Here is a 20,097-nt window from a genome sequence, read left to right as displayed (position 1 = left end):
CCCAATGGGCCGCTCCTCTCCCTCTCGCCCCGCCCCTCGCTGCCAATTGGCCCCTCGCTCTCCGTGGGCGGGCCCGCTTTCCATCTAGGGGGTCACGCCTCCCGACGGACAGCCCCTCAGCCAATCATCGACAGGCGGGCGGGCCTCGGGGCGCTGGGGGGGGCAGCGCGGAGCCGCCGCCATTTTGTGAGCAGCGAGCGGCGAAGGGGGCGCAGGTGGGGGCGGGGCCGGCACCGGGAGGGGCGGGGGGAGGGCACGGGGGGGAGGGGGAGGGCACCGGGAGGGGTTGGGGAGCGTCCGGGGGGGTCCCGGGGGTGCTGAGCCCGCTGCCCGCTGCAGGCCGGCGCCATGGTGAAGCTGTTCATCGGGAACCTGCCGCGGGAGGCGACGGAGCAGGAGATCCGCGCGCTGTTCGAGCAGTACGGCAAGGTGCTGGAGTGCGACATCGTCAAGAACTACGGCTTCGTGCACATCGAGGACCGCACGGCGGCCGAGGACGCCATCCGCAACCTGCACCACCACAAGCTGCACGGCGTCTGCATCAACGTGGAGGCCAGCAAGAACAAGAGCAAGGCCTCCACCAAGCTGCACGTGGGCAACATCAGCCCCACCTGCACCAACCTGGAGCTGCGGGCCAAGTTCGAGGAGTACGGCCCCGTCATCGAGTGCGACATCGTCAAGGACTACGCCTTCGTGCACATGGAGCGGGCGGAGGACGCGGTGGAGGCCATCCGCGGGCTGGACAACGCCGAGTTCCAAGGTGGGACGGGGACTGGGACGGGCGGGCTGCCGGCAGGCTCTGCGGAGGGATCACGGTTCCCCTTCCAGCGCGGGCGTTGACGTCTTTTAGAGCCCGGGCATTGGAGCTGGAGACGTGTGGATGGTGCCGGTGGCATCGCGGCCTCCACTTGGCAAGACCGAGCCCAGCCTCGGGCTTGTGGTGGGGGTGAGGCTGCTCTGAGCGCCCCAAACCTCTCAGCCGTGGTCCGAGAGCCCTCTGTAGGGCATCAGATGCCTCCAGGCATCACCGCGGCTCTCTCCCCTTGAATTAAGCACAGAAAGATGTGTTTTGGGGCTTTTGTTTGCATTCCAGCTCTGCCTGTGCTTTGTAACGTGGCATGCCCGTTTCTTTCCCAAGGGTCAGGCCCTCACGGCAGCGACCCCATAGGGCCTGGGGCGTTTCGGGTGGGCTGCGGGCACGGGGATCCATCTCTGACCCACCCAACGCAGCTGAGGAGCCCGATGGCGAAACCCTGGCTCTGGTCCAACACTGCCGGTGCCGCCTGTGCAGCATGGAGGGGCTGCCGGCCAGCCCGGTAAGAGGGCGGGCAGAGGCACCGCCGCGGTGCTGAGCCACTTTCTTCATTGCCAAAAGCGAGCGCATCCTCGTCAGGCTGGGTCCAAACCCAGCAGGGCATCGGGGACGCGTCCGGCACTTCATCCTGATCCACCGCCGTCCTGTCCCGGGGCTCGCCCGCACGGTGGGGCTGGATCGGTCCTGCCGATCCCTACTGGGGTCCGGGCGAAGCCTCCATTTTGGGTGCCCACAAAACTCGTCTTCAGCCAGGGCTGTGTAGTATCGCCCGTTCCCCTGCTCGTAGACATGGCCCTCGGCTGCTCCCTGCTCCCCACACTAGGGCTGGGGGCACCGTGTGGGTGTCCTGGCCCAAGCCCACGTGGTTCCGGTGCTGCCGGCACTCGCAGTCCAAAAGCGAAGCGGCACGGCCTGCGCAGGATCCGGCGTCATCCCCAGGGGCTCGTCACAGGCCCGCGGCCGCCTCCCCTTTCAGAGGGTGCTCGTCCCCTCGCTGCCGCCGCGGTCGGTGCTGCCATCTGGCATGGCGGGACCCGCTCGTCCGCAGCCGTGGCCGTAGCCCTGCGTGCTGTGGGGCCCGGCGAAGCTCCAGGGCTGCTGGTGACAGTGCCGGGCTGCTGTGTAATCACCGGAGCAGGACGGCACGCTGGTTTGGGGCAGAAAGCTGTTTTTATGTGACTTTGGCTGGACGGCAAGGTCACTGGTGGCTTGCTCGGTGCAGCTGGCCCCGATCTGCACCCCGAACCCCTCCCAGCCTAATTCGGGCGGCCGAGCCGCGTCTCCGAGCCACCGAGCGCTCCGTCTCGCCAGTGTCATTGCGGCACCGTCCCCATCCCTGGTGGCAACTTCCCGGTAAGTCGGTCTGCTGCGCCCCAGGACACGGCTGCTCCTTGAGCTCGTCGACGCAGACCGGGATGGGCGGCGGAGGCCGGGGGCTCGGCGGCCCCGGGGGCTCTCCCGCTCGCAGCGTGGTTTCTGGTGTGGAACGGAACGAGGCGCTGTCGGTGCGAGGTAGCTCGGGGGGGATCTGGCTGGTTCTGTCCTGCTCTGTTGTACTGTGCATGTTTTTGTAACGAACCTCTTGGTGCGGCCTGAATTATAGCCTCCCTTTTGCGTCTGTTTCTTAAAGGCAAGCGGATGCGCGTGCAGTTGTCCACGAGTCGGCTCAGGACCGCGCCCGGGATGGGAGACAAGAGCGGCTGCTACCGGTGCGGGAAGGAAGGGCACTGGTCTAAAGAGTGTCCGGTAGATCGCCCGGGGCAAGTGGCTGACTTTACCGAGGCCTATAACGAGCAGTACGGAGCCGTGCGCACTCCCTACACCGCGGGCTATGGGGAGACCATGTATTACGATGACGCGTACAGCGGGATGGCCGACTACTACAAGCGCTACCGCGTCAGGTCCTATGCGACGGCCTCTGCATACGACGCCTATGCAGAGCAGACCATGGCCCAGTACTCCCAGTACGCCCAGTACTCCCAGGTCCAGTCCACGGCCATGGCCGCCACCACAGCCATGGCCAGTCGCATCCCCACCACCCTAGACCCCTACGATAGAGCTCTGCTGCCCACCCCGGGCGCGGCCGCCGCGGTCGCTGCCGCCGCCACCGCCGCGGCGGCGGCGGCCTCCTCCACCTATTACACCCGGGATAGAAGCCCCCTGCGCCGCACGGCAGCCGCGGCCACCACCGTCGGAGAGGCGTACACTTACGATCGTAGTCAGCTGTCGCCGGTCTCGTCGGTCGCTCGGGCCTCCCTCTACGACATGCAGCGCTTCGGGCGCGACCCGTACGCGGACAGGGCGCGGTACTCTGCCTTTTGAGCCGAGGTGAGCGTGTTCGCAGGGCTGCTCCGTGGTGCTTGTCCTTACAGCCGGTGCTGCCTCCGGGGCTGCGTGGGGTCCCCGGCGGCTCGGAACACGGGCTCCGCTAACCCCCGACGCCGCTGGCCGGGCATCTGCGCCCTGCCTCCTGCCCGCAGCTGGGGTAGAGTCGGGCTTGAGTAAACGGGTCAGGATTAAGCAAAAGGACCCGAGCCGGGCCCTTTCTGGACGTTAAAGCCCGGATGCTGGCTCTGTAAGCCACCGTGACGAGTGCCGGCGCGTTGCCGCAGCACCCTCCTGAGCCTTGCCGCAACGAGCGGTGCTCCTGGGCGTGGGGAGCGGGACCCGAAATCCCCCCCGTGCTGCCCGGGCACCCGGTGAGGGGAGACTCCTCTCCCCGCTCGGCTCCCGGTAAAACCGTGCCCTGCTCCAGCCGCCTCTCGCAGGAGCCTCCCGCTGCGTTTCCCCCACTGCCGTGGCAAGGGCAGAGCCGAGCCCGGCACCGTCCTGACGGGTGAGGCCGGTGCCGTCCCCGCCGAGCGAGCTCGGCTCACGTCTGGACTCCGGTCGCTTTCAGGAGGGCGCTGGCGCCGCCGCTGCCGCCGCGCAGGGCTCGGCACAGCCCCGGCTCTGAGGCAGGCGCTGAACTGTGCTTTTCTCTTTCAGGTAAGATATTTGCGGCTGGACGTCGGGGTCCCGTCGCACGTGAAATCTGCGCCGTGCGCGTCAGACTGTGCTGCGCTTCCAGGCACGCCCGCGTCAGCTAACGAACCGGTCCCTAACGGACGCTCAAGCTTCTTCGTAGCGTAGTCAGGAGTAGCTTAACCCCCTCCCCGCCCCCTTCGTCCATTTGATTTTTCAGGATTTGCTTTGAATTAGCTCCTTGGCCCCCCTGTGCTGCCCTCCAGCCCGGCCGCCCCTAGCTGGTCTAGGCTCAGGTTTAGCGCGAGCGTAGCCGTAGCGCGAGCTTTGCTTCCTTGCTCCCTCGAGGCGTGCGTGGAGCTGCTCCCCCCCCACCCTCACAGCCTGGGCTGTAGCTTTTTTTTCTTTTTTTTTTCTTTTTTAACGTGCTTATTTTTTAAAGAGAATCAGTCTTAACTTTGTAATACTAAATGACGTAGCCGAGTCAGAACCGCTGAGTCGAGCCCCTGGGTCATGCCACCGGCATGGGGCACAACCCGCCGCCCCCCCTCGGCCTTTAGCCTCCTTTCCAGTGAAATAAACTCTTTTAACAAACCCGGGCGTGTGTCTGGCGTGCGGGCGCTTCCCCCTCTGAGTCTCAGGGGGCTTTTCTCCGGCCGTGCTCCCCCTGGGCTCCTGGACTTACCACCGACATTGCCCCCAGAAAGGGCAGGAGAGGCTGGGCCTCTCTCTGCGGCCTCCCTGCCGTGTCTCCCCTCGATGGCAGCACCCCCTTGATCCCAGTGCTGGGCTAATTAACCCCCCCCCCGGGGCTGGCTCGTTAATCCCTGCTGTCAGCAGGGTGCGCCCCACAGAGCCCCCCACGCACCCCCTGCCTGGCTGCTGCCCCTTGTGCTCACCAGCTCCAACCCCTGCTCCCCTCCCTGGCTCGTTAAGTAACGATGTTAATTAATTAAATGCTCGCCTGGGTCGCAGCTTTGCCGACAGCCGCTGTCTGGGCCCCTCGTCGTGTCCCTGGGCTCCTGGTTGTGGTTTTTTGGCATCCTGAAGCAAGCAGCAGCTCTCGCCTGCTCCTCTGGGTGCGGTTCCAGATTTACTTTCTCTGCCTCCTCCAGCTAACGGCCTCCACCTGATCACCTACAGCTCTTGTTGCCTTCTCCTTTCCTTCTCTACAAAGTCGACTTCTAATTCCTGCTTCTCAAAGCAACGCTGTCACTCGGCTAAGTTTTTTTTTTACCAGCAACTCGAGCACTCTGTATCTCTGGCCGCGTTTCTGCTGCTTTATTTTAACGCGGCCATCGCTGCGGTCTCGGGGAGCCTCTCGCTGACACCGCGTCCTGGAAAACGAGGGGGAGAAGCGTTAGGCCGTCATGCACCGCGCTGGTTAACGATTCCCTTTATTTGCCATTCCAGCAGCGGGCCGGGGCCGCTTTTCTTTCCTCAGGCTGTGTTTTCTCCCCGGCAGCCACCCCGAGCCAGCGCTGACTCCGTGATCTCGGTGTGCACGGGGGGTCCCAGCCCTCCGACAGGCCCGACGCAAGTGGTGAGGGGGCCACCAGCGCCCTGCCGCCGCCCCAACGTTCCCCAAACAAGAAGACAAGGGACAGCAAACGCTTTTACAAGCTTTAATGATGGTTCCAGCAGCAAGGAAGAGCCCGGCGTGGCCCAAGCGAGCCACTCAGCCACACGGAGGGACCAGCGACGCTCGCCCCGGGCTGAGCGAGCCGATTACATTCGAGAGCTACTCCGATAAAACCGAAGTGTCGCCGGAAGGAGCCGATCAAATTTCACTTAGTGAACGCTGAGAGAAAAACAAAACGTTGGCCGGAGAGAAAACCTGCAAGCGCCGCAGTTAAACATGAGCAGGGCGAGTGGGGACACCCTGAATGACCAAAACACCGCCCGAGGGGACCATCCCCCACGGGATGCCACCACGCTGATGTGGCATCCTGTCCCCGGAGGCGTCCCTACTCCCTCTGCTTGCAGAAATTTATAATTTCTTTCAGAAACCTGCTGCCACCCCCCCCCCCAAAACAGAGCAGCTCTGGGCAGAGACGCGTGCAACAACCGCGCGTGGCCGACGCTGCGGCCCCAAACCCGCTGGTTTGCCTCTAGCAGGGACAGGAAGCGCGGTGGGATGCGGCCTGACCCCGCCGCAAGATGTCCCCGAACGGCCGGGCTGGGAAAAGAAATACAGAGGACAAGGGTTTCTAAACGGAAAACAGCCCAGCTTTTTATTTACAGTCGTACAAAACGTCACTCGGTGCTGCTGCGTCGAGCCCAACGCTGTGCCTGGGTTGAAATGAACGCTTTCAAAAGGCGGGGGGGAAGAAAAAATGGGGACGGGGATCCAAAAGAGCGCCCGCCCGCTCCTCGCTCGGCGGCACCGATCGCTCCGGTTACAAAATGCGCCTGGGCGGCGAGGGGATTGCCGAGAGCTCCGCGCGGCGCAAGCGAGACGGTGCCACGACGCTACGGCCGGCGCAGGGAACGGCGGAGGGGCTGCGCGGCCGCCTCGCGCTCCTCCCGGCACAGAGCAACAGGTTTTCAAACCGTGAATCCAAAACCTTCTAAAAACGGGAGAGGAGAAGGGGGAAAAAATAAAAGGAAGGGAGGAAAAAAAAAAAGGCAGCTAAAAATAACCGTCCCTGCCCGGGGCTAACGGCCGGGAGCAGGCGAACCACGCTGGGTGCGACGGAGAGCGCTGCGCCGCTGGTGACACCGGAGACGGCGCGGAGGGGAGGGAGCGACCCGGCGGAGCTACCGGGAGGTGTCCCGAGGGAACGCCGCACGCCCGCCAGCCCTAGAGGCGGCGCTGGTAGCCCGAGTGCACGCGGGCCGGGGGCAGGTAATCGCCGTAGCCGCCCGAGTAGCGGGCGTAATCGGCGTGCGCTTCCGGAAGGCGGCGGTAATCCATCGGGGACTTTGTCGGCGAGCGGCGGTACGCGAGCGGCGAGTCCGCTAAGCGGCGGTAATCTGAGAGGTCAGACAAACGGCGGTCTGAATTGTACCTGGTCGAGAGAAGAGAGATGGCGTGAATAAAGCACCGGGGCGCAGGAGGCGAGAGCGGGTCTCTGCCGAGAGGGCGCCCCGAATCCTGGCGCAGCGGCGGGCGCGGTGCAGGGACCACCCGCAGCAGCTCGCCGCCGCCCGACTCGAGGCGGGCGAAGCTTTGCCATTGCAGCCTCCCCGGCAAACAAGCGAAGCCGATTCCCCCAGATTTTGGGGGGCAAACAAGCGCTTGGCGAACCCGCTGCGTTCCTGAGGCGCCGCCAGCCCGGCACACGCCACCGGCGACGCCCGGCACAGAGCGACGCAGCCACGGCCCGGTGTGCGGACACCGAGAGCAGCCCCCGGGTGTCCAGCACGGCCCGGAAGAGGGGCGAGAACCCACCCGCGCCCACCCCCGGCCCCAGCCAGTTGCAGAGAAGCAAGGGGAGGGGGTTACGCGGGGTGTGCGGCGCCCGCGCTGCGCTCCCACCCCTCCGACGCCACGCGCTCCTGGGTGTTAGCTCCGCGGCGCGTCGGGGCCGAGCTCGCCGAGGCAGGGAGGCGCCGGCCCCCGCGCTGTGTGGGGACGAGAGGCGCCGCACGCTACGCGCCAGCCGCCGCCCCTGGCCCAGCTGCATACCTTTTTGCCAGAGCGGAGGACTTTTTGTACGGATCGTCATAGCCGGCGCTGCGAGGCGGCGAGAGGCGGGTGCGCTCGTAGGGCGGTGCGACGGCGGTGGCCTGCGACAGGCCCAAGTAGGAGGCCGCCTGCTGCCCCAGCTGGCTCGGCCCGTCGTAGGCGCTGCCCGGCTGGGCTCTGTAGGCGGCCGCCAGCGACGCGGAGGAGGCCTGCTGCGCCGGGTAGGAGGCCGCCATCGAGTTGGAGGCCTGGGCTCGGTAGGCCACCGTCAGCGGGGCGGAGGCCTGCGCCTTGTAGGAAGCAGCAGCAGCCTGGCTGCCGTAGGAGGCGGCCAGCGAGGAGCCCGCCGGGGCGCCGTAGGTGGCGGAGAGCGCGGCGGCGGCGGACTGGCTGCCGTAGGAGGCGGGCAGGTTGGCGGCGGGCTGGGCGCCGTAGGAGGCCGAGTGGCCGGCAGCGGGCTGGGCACCGTAGGAGGCCGAGAGCGCAGCCACTGGCTGCGCGCCATAGGAGGCCGAGTGGCCGGCCACTGGCTGGGCGCCATAGGCGGCGTGGCCGGCCATGGGCTGGGCGCCATAGGATGTGGCGTGCGCGGCCACGGCCTGGGCGCTGTAGGAGACCGAGAGCACGGCGCCGGCCTGGGCGCCGTAGGAGGCAGCGTGGCCATCTATGGGCTGCGCGCCGTAGGAGGCGGCGTGGCCGGTGGCGGCCTGCACGCCATAGGAGGCTACGTGCGTGGCCACGGCCTGGGTGCCGTAGGAAACCGTGGGGCCGGCGGCAGGCTGGGTGCCATAGGCAGCGGCAGCCTGGGCGCCGTAGGTGGCCGAGTAGCCGGAGGCGGCCTGCGCCCCGTAGGAGGAGGCCAGGGCCGTGGACTGGACGCTGTAGCCGGAGAGCTGGGAGGCAGCGGGCTGCGCGCTGTAGGAGGCGGTGGGCTGCGCGCCGTAGGAGGCCAGGGAGTTGGCGCCAGGCTGCGCGCCCGAGGCGCCCAGGGAGACGGCGGCCTGGGAGCGGTAGGCGCCGCCCAGCGAGGCCGAGGGCTGGGCGCGGTACGCGGCCGCCTGGCCCGTGGTGGGCTGCGGGCGGTAGGCCATGCCCAGCGAGGCCGAGGGCTGGGCGCGGTAGGTGGCCCCCAGCGAGGCCGAGGGCTGGGCGCGGTAGGCGGCCGGCTGCGCCGTCATGGGGAGCGTCACCGCCGAGTAGCTGCCGGCTCTGGTCGGGGAGCGCCGGAGGGGGCTGCGGTCCCGCCCGAAGTAGGCGGGGGAGGAGGGCCGCGGCTGCGGGTCGAAGCCGTCGTACTTGCTGGCGGCGCCGGTGCCGAAGCGCTGCTGGTAATCGTACAGGGAGGAGGAGGAGGTGGCGTAGCCGGCGGCGGCCGAGGGGAAGGCGGCATCCGCGACCCTCCGCTGCTCGAAGCCCTCGATCTTGGGCTGGAACTTCTCCCTGTACTCCAGGCCTATCCGCTTGTTCTTGTCCACCACGACGCCGGCCTGCACGGCCGGGCCCATGCCCTTTTTCTGCACATTGGTCGAGAGCTCCACATTGACTCTTCTTCCTTTCACCTCCTTCCCATTAAGATTTTCGATGGCAACTTTTGCATCTGCTTCGTTCTCCATGTGAACAAATGCATAGTCTGATAAAGCAGCAGACAGAGGGTTATCAGTGGGGAAGAAAAGACATTTCGTTACAGGATCGAACGCTTAACGAGGCGCGCGGCCCCGCTCCACCCTACGCGCAGCCCGCCGAGCTGCGGCCCGGCTAACCAGCGACAGCAGCGACGGCCCCGCTCCCGCCGAAACCTCCCCACTTGGCCCCGGGCTCGAGCGGAGCGAGCGCGCGTCCTCCTGGCACCCTTAGCCACCACCTGACTGTGGGGAATGAGAAACCGCAGCCTCTGGCCCGAGGCTTGGAGCGAGTTCGGGTTAAAGCGGGGCTTTGCCCGCCCCGGGCCCTGCTTTCCCCCTGCCACCAATATCAGCGGGCTGCTGACAGCTCGGGTCGGCCTCGGTGCACTCCCACCCCTGTAATTAGCGCTGCGAGCCCAGTGGAGCTGCCAGGCCCCGCTTTCTGCTCCTCTTGCCACCGTTTTCTTCCTTCCCTTGCCCCATCACAGTGTGCCCTGCCGCAGGCCACCGCGTTCTGCGGTGCGTGGCCCCTCGCCGCATTCAAAGCCCCACAGGGACTTCTCCGCGCCGGTCCTCGGCCCGCATGAGGCCTCTCAGCAGCAAGTGAAAGGAGAGAGCAGGGAGAGGAGAGGACCGGCGAGCGACGCCGGGGCAAAGGGCCGCAGCACCAAGTGGCTCTGCTCCAGAAGGGAGCGAGGCCCGCGGGGAGCGCGTTCCGGCGAGGCGTTAGACGCGTCCGGAGGCCAGGGGCCTGGCAGCGAGGAGCTGAGCAAACAAGCAGCGCAGGAAGGTGAATCATTAACCGAAAGCAGAGGCGCCGGACAGGAGGTGAGAGCCGAGAGAAGCGTTAGCAGCAGCAGAGACCGGTAGCGGCACAGTGACACCAGCAGGCTGGAGCCAGGCCTGACGGCCACCTGCAGCATGTCAGGGAGTGGTTTTGGGGTCTGAACCCCACTGTGGGGGCTCAGGAGGTGTGGGGGGCTCGATCCCCACGTCACAGCAGCTCTGGGAGGCTGGCACGTGGCACAGGGCGCTCATCGCGGCGCCTCCGTGGCGGTGACCCATGGTGGCAAGCGCCCAACCCCGCAGCATCACCGCAGACCAGCCAGGAAACCACTGCGGTCGCAGGCCGGAGGAACAGCCGGTGACACCTCCAAGGGCCCCCTTCCACCGGCAGCACCGGGGGGAAATCCTCAGGGCAGCCCCCCCCAAAGGTCTCGGCGTGCTCGGAGGTACCGCTCACTGAACGCAGCGCTAGGGCTGGGCAAACGCCATAACAACGCCTCAAGGTCCAGCTAAAATATGGTAAACGCGTGCGTTACCTTGCCCCGCCTCCCCCCGCTCGCTCCCCCTGGTCCACACCACGATCCCACCCCTCCCAGACTCCTTCCAGCAGCAGGAAGCACTCAACCACTGCATGCGCTTCCAAATGCTGCTGTAGAGGTGCTAGAAATGCCCCCGGAGGTCCCTGAAAAGCCCCAAACCCACCCTGGCAGCCCACCCCCTTTGGGGGCTGCCGCAAAGACCCCCGCAAATCAGCCACGGGGACGCCAGAAACATTTGGCGTGGGTTCGGCGCCGTTCTCCAACAGGGCAGGGGCATCCTGGTGGGGCTGTGACCTGGGACGAGAGAGAGCAGAGGCAACAGCATCACCCTGCCGCGGGGCGCGACGGGGCCGAGCCACACGGGGCAGCCCTAGCCGGCGCCTTCTCAAGCGAGGGGGGACATGGAGAGACCTCGGCGCGAGGTAATTCCCCCCCCCTTGATGCTGCACCCCCGAATTAACCACGTGCAGGGGCCCTGAGCCAGGGCAGCCCCTCAGAAACTTGCATTCCACGTGCCACCAAACTTCAGAACTGGCTATAAAGCAGCCTCCACATTCGGGCTGAAATAGATTTGGGCAAAGAACGCTGTGGTGGAGGGGGAGGAAAATACTTCCCAGCTCTTAACGGGGAGAAATTCCAGGAGCACGCATAGCTCCGGGCCATCCCTTTGTGTCCCCGTCCCAGGGGAAGGGAGAGCATGAACCCCGGCGCCCTGCAGCAAGGCTGGGGGAGAGCCCCGTGTGGTGGTGGGGGGCTGTACCGGGGGGGCGGAGGGCTCGCAGCCCGGGGGCGCCGCCAGATCGGGCCGGGGAAGGGGGGGAGGAAAGAATCCGCAAGGCGCCGGTCGGAAAACGGCGCAGCCCCGGCCACAACCGGCGACGGAGCGGCTCCGGGGACGGTCGCTGGCGCTGCACCAGGCCGGGGCCGGAGCGAGAGGGGCCCCCAGCGGAGGGGCAGGGGGAGGCCGACGCCGTGCTGAGGGCGAGGGGAGCGGCCCCGGGAGCGGCGGCGGGTCCGGTACCTTTGACCACGTCGCACTCGACGACGGTGCCGTACTGCTGGAAGAGCGAGCGGAGCTCGCCGCTGGTGCAGGCGGCCGAGACGTTGCCGACAAAGATCTTGCAGGTGTTGGTGGGCCGCGGCCGCGAGGGCTCCACCACGATGCGGCGGCCGTGCAGCTGGTGGCCGTTGAGCTGCGCGATGGCGCGGGCCGCCGCCGCCTCGTCGCGGAGGTGCACGAAGGCGAACTGCTTCATGAGGGCGATGCCAAGCACAGGCCCAGCGACGCCGGCGAACAGCTCGCTCAGCTCCTCCGCCGTCGCCTCCTCGGGCACGTTGCCCACGAAGAGCTTTATGCCGGGACGCATGGCGGCGGCGGAGGGGAGCGGGAAGCGGGAAGCGGGAGCGCGGCGGCCTCACAAAATGGCGGCCGTACCTCAGAGCTGAGGGGGAGAGGCGAACGCGCACTGCGCATGCGCGCCGCCTTCCCGCCCACCTCACCGCGCGTGCGCGACCGCAGCTCCCGCCTCTGCCCTCAGGAGTCGCCTAGCAACAGCCCCCTCCCCAGTGAGCGCGGAGCCTAACGGTCCGGGCGGCCGCGGGAGGGCGAAGCCGCGCTAGGCCACGCCCACTCTTAAAGGGGCCGCGGGGCCGGTTCTGAGGGGGCCCGAGAAGGCTGCGGGGCGGAAAGAGCACTTTATTACAAATATCTTTATTTTTTTATACATATTTACACTTTATTATATGCATTTGCACTCTGGTTTCTCCTCAGATTATATAATGGTACTTTATTAGAAAAATATGCACTCTGGTTCCTCCCCAGATCGTATATTTGTATTTCTTTATAAAAATATGCACTCCAGTTCCTCCTCAGATCATATATGTGTATTTTTTCATATAAATGTACACTCTCGTTTCCCCTCAGATCGTACAATTACACTTTATTATATAAATTTGCACTCCAGTTTCTTCCCAGATCCTATAATTATAATTTTTAATATAAATTTGCACTCCAGTTTCCCCTCAGATCCTACAATTACACTTTATCGCAGAAGTTTGCACTCTGGTTTCTGCTCAGATTGTATACTTGTATTTTTTTATATAAATTTGCACTCCGGATTCTCCTCAGATTGCAAAATTATACTGTATTATATAAATTTTCACTCAGTTTCCCCTCAGATCGTACAACTACACTTTATCATGTAAATTCACACTCGGTTTCCCCTCAGATCTTACATTTTTCTATACAAATTTGTGTTGTGGTTTCTCCTCAGATCATATATTTATACTTTATCATATAAATTTACACTCAATTTCCCCCCAGATCGTATATTTATGCTTTATTCTATAAATTCACACTTGGTTTCCACTCATACTGTGTAATTATATTTTTTATACAAATTTGCACTGTTTTTCCCTCAGATCATATAATTATATTTTTTAGATAAATTTGCGCTCCATTTTTCCCTCAGACCATACAACTATATCATATAAATTTGCGCTCTGGTTTCCCCTCAGATCCCATAATTACACTTTATCCTATAAATTCGCACTCGGTTTCTCCTCAGATGGTATAATTATATATTTTTACACAAACCCACGCTCCGGTTTCTCACATAAACCCCCGATTCCTCACTGCCCCTACAGGTGCGGGGTGGGGGCCGGGGGGGGTCCGGGGGCGGCTCGGTCCCGCTCGTCCCACAGCGTGAGGCCGTCGCAGCTGCAGACGCGCTTGGGGTTCTGGAAGAGCCCGGCCGCCCGCGCCACCACGCCGCAGGCCAGCCTGGGGGGCACAGGGCGTGAGGGGGGGCTTCGTCCCCCCCCCAAGCCCCTTTTTTGAGCTCCCCATCGCTCACCTCGGCCCCGAGTTCCCTGTCACCCGTGACAGCGGGTGGGAGCCGCGGCCCAGGTCGTCCTCGCCTGCATCCACCACCACCGAGCGCCCGATGATGTCCCAGACCTGGGGGGCACATGGAGCAGGGGCTCGGGACCCCCCCAGGGGTTTGGGGCGCAGGGTGGCCCCCCCCGATCCCCCCATGGCCTCACCTTCAGGCGCGAGTCCTCCATGCGGAAGGCTGCCCGGCCATCGGCGTCCGCCCAGATGTTCCCCAGGTCCCCAACGTGCTATGGGGCAGCGTGGGGGGTGTCAGGGGAGACCCCAAAGCTCCCCCCCCATCCACCGGTCCGGGGGGGTCCTGCAGGCTCACCCGGTGCTCGTCCTCGGGTCCCCCGTGGCACTCCCCGTCAGGGTTGAAATGGTCCCCACAGCTGTGGGGGGACATGGGGAGAGGTCGGGGTGTCCGCGTTCCCCGTTGGGGTGTCCCTATTCCCCGTTAGGGCATCCCTGTTCCCCATTGGGGTGTCCCCATCCCCCATTAGGGTGTCCCTGTTCTCTCTTGGGGTGTCCCCATTCCCCATTGGGGTCCCAGTTCCCATTGGGGTGTCTCCTTTCCCCGTTGTGGTGTCCCTGTCCCCTGTTGGGGTGTCCCTGTTCCCCTCAGGGCATCCCCATTCCCCATCGGTGTTCCCGTTCCCCATAGAGGTGTCCCTGTTCCCCATCAGGGTGTCCCTGTCCCCCGTTGGGGCATCCCCGTTCCCCATCAGGGCGTCCCCATCCCCTGTTGGGGTGTCCCCACTCCCCATTGGGGTCCCCGTTCCCCATCAGGGTGCTCCTGTTCCCATCAGGGCATCCCCATTCCCTGTTGGGGTGTCCCCGTTCCCCATCGGGACATCCCCATCCCCGTCGGGACATCCCCGTCCCCTCACCTGTCGCAGGAGCGGGACAAGTCCCCAAACTCGTGCACGTGCAGCCCGTGGGGGCCCGGCTGCAGCCCGTCGATGGCCCCGTCCACCAGGCACCGCTGCGGGGACACCTGCAGGAACCGCACCAGGCCCCGCACCCCGCCGGGGCCGGACAGAGCGGCCACCGCCGCGCCCAGGCTGGCTACGGGGACACACGTCGGCACCCCCAGCCCAGTTTGGGCCCCCCCCCGGCCCAATTTGGGGCCCCCCACCCCGGCTGGTACTCACCGTCCTCAGCGCCCCCCATGCCTTTCAGCACCGCGCGGCGCCCCGAGGCTTCCAGCAGCTCCCGCACACGCTCGGCCGCCAGCTCGGCCTCCACCAGCACCGTCTGCGCCTCCAGCCGCACCTCCAGCAGCTGCACGCCTGCGGGGACGCACGGTGACGCCGGGGGGACACCGGTGGCGGCGGTGGCGGAGGGGGGGTTGTGGGGGTGTGGGGCTCACCTGGGGCTCCCCGCAGCGCCTCCCGCACGGCCTCGGCGCAGCTCTCGCAGCTCATCTGCACGGTGAACTCCAGCTGGGGACAAGAGGGGACACGGGGTCGGCACTGCACGCCCCGGTACGTGGTGGTGGCACCCCAAAAGCTGCCACACCCGGGGCTCTGCACCCCAAATGTTCTGCTTGTGGGGCACTGCGCCCCTAAAATCCTATAACTGGGGACCTACAGCCCCCAAATCCTATAGCTGGGGTTATTCACTCCAAAAATCCCATAGCTGGGGCTCTGCACCCCCAAAACCCTATAGCTGGGGCTATTCACTCTAAAAATCCCAAAGTTGGGGCCCTGCACCCCCAAAATCCCACAGCTGGGGGCTTGGACCCCCAAAATCCCATGGCTGCAGCCCTCTACCCCCAAAATCAGAAAGCTGGGGATCTGAACCCTCAAAATCCCAAAGCTGAGGCCCTGCACCCCAAAAATCCCATGACTGTGGTTCTTCAACCCCCTAAATCCCACAGCTGGGGCCCTGCACTCCCCGAACCCTGAGACTGGGACCCTACACACCAAAAATCCCATGGCTTGGGCTCTTCACCCCAAAAAACCCAAAGCTGGGGCCCTGCAGCCCCCAAATCCCATAGCTGGCGTTATTCACCCCCAAAACGGCACAGCTGGGGCCCTGCACCCCAAAACCCCACAGCTGGGCCCCCGCACCCCAAAAAACGCCCCACGCACGGCCCCAGCACCCCCCGGAGCGGGGCCCTGACCCCGGCCCCCCGTTACTCCCCCCCGCCCCACGCCCTCACCCTGCAGCTGGGCCCGCGGGGCCCCGGCGCCGCCATGGCCGCGGGCTCGGTCCCGGCGCCGTGGAACCAAAGCGACGGCGCCCGCGGCGGGGGCCGGACCCGTGAGGGCGACGGACCAGAAGCCACTTCCGGCGGGCCGTTGCCATGGAAACGGGGGCCGCCGCAGGCTTCTGGAGGCCGCTGGAGGCCGCGGGGAGCCCCCGGGGATTTGTGAAGGGCTGGGGGGGGGCTCGGGGGGGTCCCTGGAGGGCTGCTGAGGCCGAGTACGTGCAGGGTTGGGGATCCCCGTTATCGGGGGGGGATCTGGGGGTGCTTGGGGGGGGGGTGAGAGCAGTTTTGGGGGGGTCCCAGGACGATTTGGGGGTCCTAGGATGATTTGGGGGAGTCCACGCATTTTTTGGGGGGGGTCCAGAAAGATTTGGTGGGGTCCGAGGCTGTTTTGGAGGGTACCGGGACGATTTGGGGGTCCCAGAACAATTTGGGGGGAGTGTCCAGGACGTTTTGGGGGTCTCAGGATGATTTGGGGGGGGGTCCAGGATGTTTTGGGGGGTTCCAGGACGTCTTGAGGGGCTCCAGAAAGATTTGGGGGGAGGTCCAGGACGATTTGGGGGGGTCCCAGGATGATTTGGGGGTGATCTACGCTGTTTGGGGGGGGGGGTCAGGATGTTTGGGGGGCGGGTCCAGAAAAATATGGGGGGAGTTCCAAGATGATTTGGGGGGCTCTGGGACGTTTTGGGGGATCCCAGGCTGACTTGGGGGTCCCAGGCCGATTTGGGGGGGGCTCTCCCCCGCTGCTGCAGGCTCGGAGCGATGGAGCCCCCGCCGCCCCGGCGCAGCCTCGCCGCCCCCGTGCTCGAGGAGAAGCTGGCGGCCGACCTGCGGGAGCTGCGAGCCATCGCCGGCGCCGACCTCCGCGCTGTCCCCTGCCTGCTGCCCCTTGCCCGGCTGCCCCCCAGGGCGCCCCGCGCCCCCCGCCCACCACCCCCGGCCACCGACCCCCATCCCGGCACCGCTGCGGCGCGCAGAGCCCGCTCGCTGCCGGCGCAGACAGACCAAGGGCACCGGGTGGAGAAGCCGGGGGTCCCGCCGCCGCCGCGGCCCCGCTCCCTGCCGGCGCTGCCGACCCCCACTGCCCCCCCCCGCGCCACCGCCGCGGCGCTGGATCTGCACCGGCTGACGCAGAGGGCGGCGAGCGACGGCCACCAGCTGCCACCGCTGCTGGCGGCGCTCACCCGCCGCCCCCGGGATGTCGCACGGCTGCGGTGGCTGCGGGGCCACCAAACGCAGCGGCCGGGCCCCCCCCCCGCACCAATCCCGGCCCTCGGCGTCAGCCTCCTGCGGCGGCCGGAGCTGGCGGAGAGCGCGGTGAGGCTGCGGGTGCAGCCGCCGCTGTGCCCCGAGCCCGCGGAGGTCGCGGCGGAGGCCGAGGCCGTGCCCGGCGGGGAGCTGCGGGCGCTCTACGAGCGGCTGGCGGCGGCGCTGCCCGGCGAGCGGCTGCGCTTCGAGCACGAGCCCCTGGTGGAGCCGGCTGCCGACGACAACGAGCTCGGCCCCGAGGGGCAGCAGGGGACCCGCGCCGCGGCACGCAGCGCCCCGACGGCACGGCGGCGGGAGCCCCAAAGCGCCTCGCTGCTGCAGGACTACCTGCGGTACCTCGCGGGCACCAGCTCTGACTTCGTCCACGCCATCTTCAACCTCGGTGGCGGTGAGGAAGAGGAGGAGGAGGAGCCGGTGAAGGCCCCACAGGCGACGGCAGAGCCGCGGCAGCCGGCAGCGGTGACGACGGTGACACCAGCGGTGCTGCAGCAGCTTCAGCGGCGCCTCCGCCAGCTCTGGGCCGCGCTGCTCGTCCCCGGCCGCGAGCAGCTGGCCATGGCCGCCAAATACGCCGGCGGCGCGGCCCTGGCGCGGCTGCCGGCGGCGCTGGAGCTGTGGGAGGAGGCCGCCGGCCTCATCCAGCAGCGGGAGCAGCTCCTGGCGTGGCTGGAGGGGCTGGAGGCGCGCGCCTCCGACCCCAACCGCTTCTTCTGCAGGGCCCCCAAGGCCTTCGCGGCGCGTGCCGGCGAGGCGCGGGCCCGCGGGCGGCTGCGTGCCGCCGTGGCGCGCTGCGAGGGGCCGCTCCGCGCCGCCCTGAGGCGCCTGCGGGAGGAATTCGGGGACGTGGTGACGCTGCGGGGACGCCCCTACGAGGAGAAGATGCGCCGGGACGGGGTGGAGATGCTCTACCGGCTGCAACAGGGCCGCCGCGCCGGCGCTCTGGGGGCGATGCTGCGGCATGGGGGCCCCGAAATATCCCCGGGGGGCACAGGTGGGACGTGAGGACACGGGAGCGGTGCCACGATCCTCCCCCGGAGCAGGCACTGCTGGAAAATACATTTATTCACCCAAAATCCCCAGTCAGTGGTATGGAAGGGCACCGGCTCCCCGTGTGCTGAGCCCTCAGGGCTGGGGGACGGATGGGGACCCCCCGCATCCCTCCGGGGACGCCGCATGCACCGCGTCCCCCCGCTGCCGGGCCCTAAATCCGGGTGATCTGGTCCCCGGGGGGGGGTAAACGCCTCCCGAGCGTCCCCCCCGCGGCGTTCGGGGCTCAGCCCATGCTGTCCTTCACCTGCTGCACGATGCGGGCGCGCACGGCCCGGGCCTCGCTGGAGATCTGCACGTGGGGCGCCTGCAGCGGCAGCTCGGGCTCGGGGTCGGGCTCGGGGCCCTCGGGGGGCTCGAGGGGCATGCGGCGGCGCAGGGCGATGTTGTGCAGGACGCAGCAGGCCAGGAAGATCTGGCAGACCTTCTGCGGGGCGTACTGCAGGCAGCCGCCCGCCGCGTCCAGGCAGCGGAAGCGGCGCTTGAGGAGGGCGCGGGTCTGGCGCAGGGCGGCCAGCGCCTGGTGGTGCAGCGCGTTGTAGCGCTCCTCCGCCGCGCCGCACGGGAAGAGGATGGGCGTCATCAGCCACGTCTTCAGCGGGTAGCTGCGGTCGCCTGCGGGGAGCGGACGGCGCCTTGTCGCCCTCGTGTCACCCCGCGTCCCCTCGTGTCGCCCCGCGGCCCTTTGTGTCTCCCTCGTGTCCCCTTGTGTCACCCACATGTCCCCAAGTCTCCCCCAAACCCCCAAATCTCCCCAAACCCCCAAGTCCCCCCAAATCCCCCAATACCCCCCAACACCCCCAAGTCTCTCCAAAATCCCCTAGTCTGACAAAACCCCCAAATATCCACAACCCCCCCCAATCTCCCCAAACCCCCAACTCTCCCCCAATCCCCCAAATCTCCCCCAACCCCAAAGTCTCCCCCAAATCCCCCCTCCGCCCCCCCAAATCCCCCCATCCCCCCCTCACCCAGCAGCCAGGCTCCCTCGGGCCGCGCCCCCTCGAGCAGCCGCGCCAGCGCCGAATTCTCCAGCACGGCGGCGTTGGGGCAGGAGCCGGGGAACTTGGCCACCACGTTGGTGATGGCGCCGGCGGCGTCGCACACCACCTGCATGTTCATGGAGTGGAAGTTGCGGGCGTTGCGGAAAGCCACCTCGTTCTCCGACGGCGCCCGCAGCGCCACGTGCATGCTGCCCAGCAGCCCCAGCACGCCGGGGAAGGCGCCGGTGCCCGCGGGCGGCGCGGGGCGGCCGGGCGCGGGGAAGGCGATGTAGCGCGCCGCCCGCCGCTGCAGCGCCTCCAGGAACTGCGCCAGGCAGTTGGACATGGCCGACTGGCTGATGCCGGTGGAGTCGCGCGTGGCCGTCTGGAAGGAGCCCGACGCCAGGAAGGTGAGCGCCGACGTCACCTTGACGGCCACCGGCAGCGCGTGGCTGCGCCCCGTCAGGCTCTCCAGGTCGGCGCCCAGCTCGCGGCACAGCCCGGCGATGGCGGCCTTGTCGAGGCGGTAGCGCCGCAGCACCTGCTCCTCGCTCAGGTCCAGGAAGGAGCTGCGCGCCCGGTACACGCGGTGCTCGGGGTAGAAGCGGCGGCGGCGGCCGCGCTTGCGCCGCGGGGCGGGGCCAGGGGACGAGGAGGCCCCCCCGGATGCTGCCGCCGCCGCCGCCGCTGCCGCCTCGCCGCTGCGCTCACGCACCCGGCGCAGGAGCAGCACCGAGTCCGACATGGCCCCCACGGGGGCACGGGAAGCGGGGGGCTGGGGGGGACTGGGGGGGGCCCCGGGGGGATTGAGGGGGGCCGGGGGGGCCGGGAGGGCTGCGGGCAGAGCAGGCCGAGGGGTGGGGCCTAACTGGGAGGGGAGAGGCCTGACTGGGAGGGGCGGGGCCTAACAGGGAAGGGAGGAGCCTAGCTGGGAGGGGAGGGGTCTACCCGGGATGGGAGGGGCCTAACTGGGAGGGGAGGGGCCTAATAGAGAAGGGAGGGGCCTAATAGGAGGGGGTGGGGTCCAAGAGGGAGGGGAGGGGCCAAGGCAGGAGAGGCCGAGGCAGAAGGGGTGTGGCCTACCGAGGAGGGGGCAGGGCCAAGATGAAAGGGGCGTGGCCTACTATGAGGGGCCAATACAGGAGGGGCGGGGCCTAGCACGGAGGGGAGGGGCCAAGGAGGGAGGGAGATGGCACGGGGGCGGGGTCAACGCGCGGGGGCGGGACCTGGCCTCGAGGGGCGGGACCAAGGGGAGGGGCGGGGCCGATGGGGGCGGGGCCAGCGGTGGGCGGGGCCAGGCCCAGCGCGGCCGCCCGGGCCCTGCGGTCGCGGTACCGGCGGGGCGGGCTCCGTGG

General features: G+C 67.1%; 5 protein-coding genes across 14 annotated transcripts; 2 read left to right on the top strand and 3 right to left on the bottom strand.

Annotated features, from left to right (window-relative positions):
* The first annotated feature begins 65 nt into the window (after positions 1-65).
* LOC121063095 (RNA-binding protein 4B-like) lies at positions 66-6,371 on the top strand. Of its 8 annotated transcripts, none has more exons than XR_005815838.1 (5): positions 66-215; positions 340-760; positions 2,445-3,142; positions 3,714-3,802; positions 5,192-6,371. XR_005815838.1 is itself a non-coding variant. In XM_040543434.1 (5 exons), exons 2-4 carry the CDS (start codon positions 349-351, stop codon positions 3,134-3,136), a joined length of 1,062 nt encoding a protein of 353 aa, XP_040399368.1. In that variant the 5' UTR covers positions 66-215; positions 340-348; the 3' UTR covers positions 3,137-3,142; positions 3,803-4,372. The 8 variants fall into 8 exon arrangements, 7 of the variants coding, with proteins under 7 accessions (XP_040399368.1, XP_040399367.1, XP_040399365.1 ...); XM_040543434.1 differs by lacking the exons at positions 3,714-3,802; positions 5,192-6,371 and adding an exon at positions 3,803-4,372 and having other exon boundaries at positions 2,445-2,893; positions 2,936-3,142; XM_040543433.1 differs by lacking the exons at positions 3,714-3,802; positions 5,192-6,371 and adding an exon at positions 3,803-4,372 and having other exon boundaries at positions 2,445-2,893; positions 2,933-3,142.
* On the bottom strand, positions 5,039-11,866 carry RBM14 (RNA binding motif protein 14). 3 transcript variants are annotated; one of them, XM_040543426.1, is made up of 3 exons: positions 11,378-11,866; positions 7,410-9,039; positions 5,990-6,789 (listed from the first exon to the last, which is right to left on the bottom strand). In XM_040543426.1, the coding sequence occupies exons 1-3, from the start codon at positions 11,721-11,723 to the stop codon at positions 6,582-6,584; spliced, it is 2,184 nt and encodes a 727-aa protein (XP_040399360.1). In that variant the 5' UTR covers positions 11,724-11,866; the 3' UTR covers positions 5,990-6,581. The 3 variants fall into 3 exon arrangements, with proteins under 3 accessions (XP_040399361.1, XP_040399360.1, XP_040399363.1); XM_040543427.1 differs by lacking the exons at positions 5,990-6,789; positions 7,410-9,039 and adding an exon at positions 5,039-5,115 and having other exon boundaries at positions 11,378-11,864; XM_040543429.1 differs by lacking the exon at positions 7,410-9,039 and having other exon boundaries at positions 11,378-11,861.
* Positions 11,867-12,126: 260 nt separating this feature from the next.
* CCS (copper chaperone for superoxide dismutase) lies at positions 12,127-15,477 on the bottom strand. Its single transcript, XM_040543439.1, has 8 exons — positions 15,399-15,477; positions 14,604-14,676; positions 14,386-14,523; positions 14,122-14,299; positions 13,563-13,623; positions 13,402-13,479; positions 13,212-13,315; positions 12,127-13,138 (listed from the first exon to the last, which is right to left on the bottom strand). The coding sequence occupies exons 1-8, from the start codon at positions 15,432-15,434 to the stop codon at positions 12,997-12,999; spliced, it is 810 nt and encodes a 269-aa protein (XP_040399373.1). The 5' UTR covers positions 15,435-15,477; the 3' UTR covers positions 12,127-12,996.
* Positions 15,478-16,373: 896 nt separating this feature from the next.
* On the top strand, positions 16,374-17,726 carry LOC121063108 (the record flags this gene model as incomplete). Its single annotated transcript, XM_040543458.1, has 1 exon — positions 16,374-17,726. A coding segment is annotated over one exon (1,344 nt), but the record flags the coding sequence as incomplete, so codon positions are not given.
* On the bottom strand, positions 17,720-19,551 carry LOC121063094 (putative nuclease HARBI1). Its single transcript, XM_040543430.1, has 2 exons — positions 18,731-19,551; positions 17,720-18,377 (listed from the first exon to the last, which is right to left on the bottom strand). The coding sequence occupies exons 1-2, from the start codon at positions 19,485-19,487 to the stop codon at positions 17,989-17,991; spliced, it is 1,146 nt and encodes a 381-aa protein (XP_040399364.1). The 5' UTR covers positions 19,488-19,551; the 3' UTR covers positions 17,720-17,988.
* Between the last annotated feature and the right edge of the window lie 546 nt (positions 19,552-20,097).

Source organism: Cygnus olor, unplaced genomic scaffold (genome assembly GCF_009769625.2).
Source record: "Cygnus olor isolate bCygOlo1 unplaced genomic scaffold, bCygOlo1.pri.v2 S56, whole genome shotgun sequence".
Lineage (NCBI taxonomy): Eukaryota > Metazoa > Chordata > Aves > Anseriformes > Anatidae > Cygnus > Cygnus olor.
The sequence above is the reverse complement of the archived record's forward strand: the minus strand, read 5'-3'. Positions and strand labels throughout refer to the sequence as shown.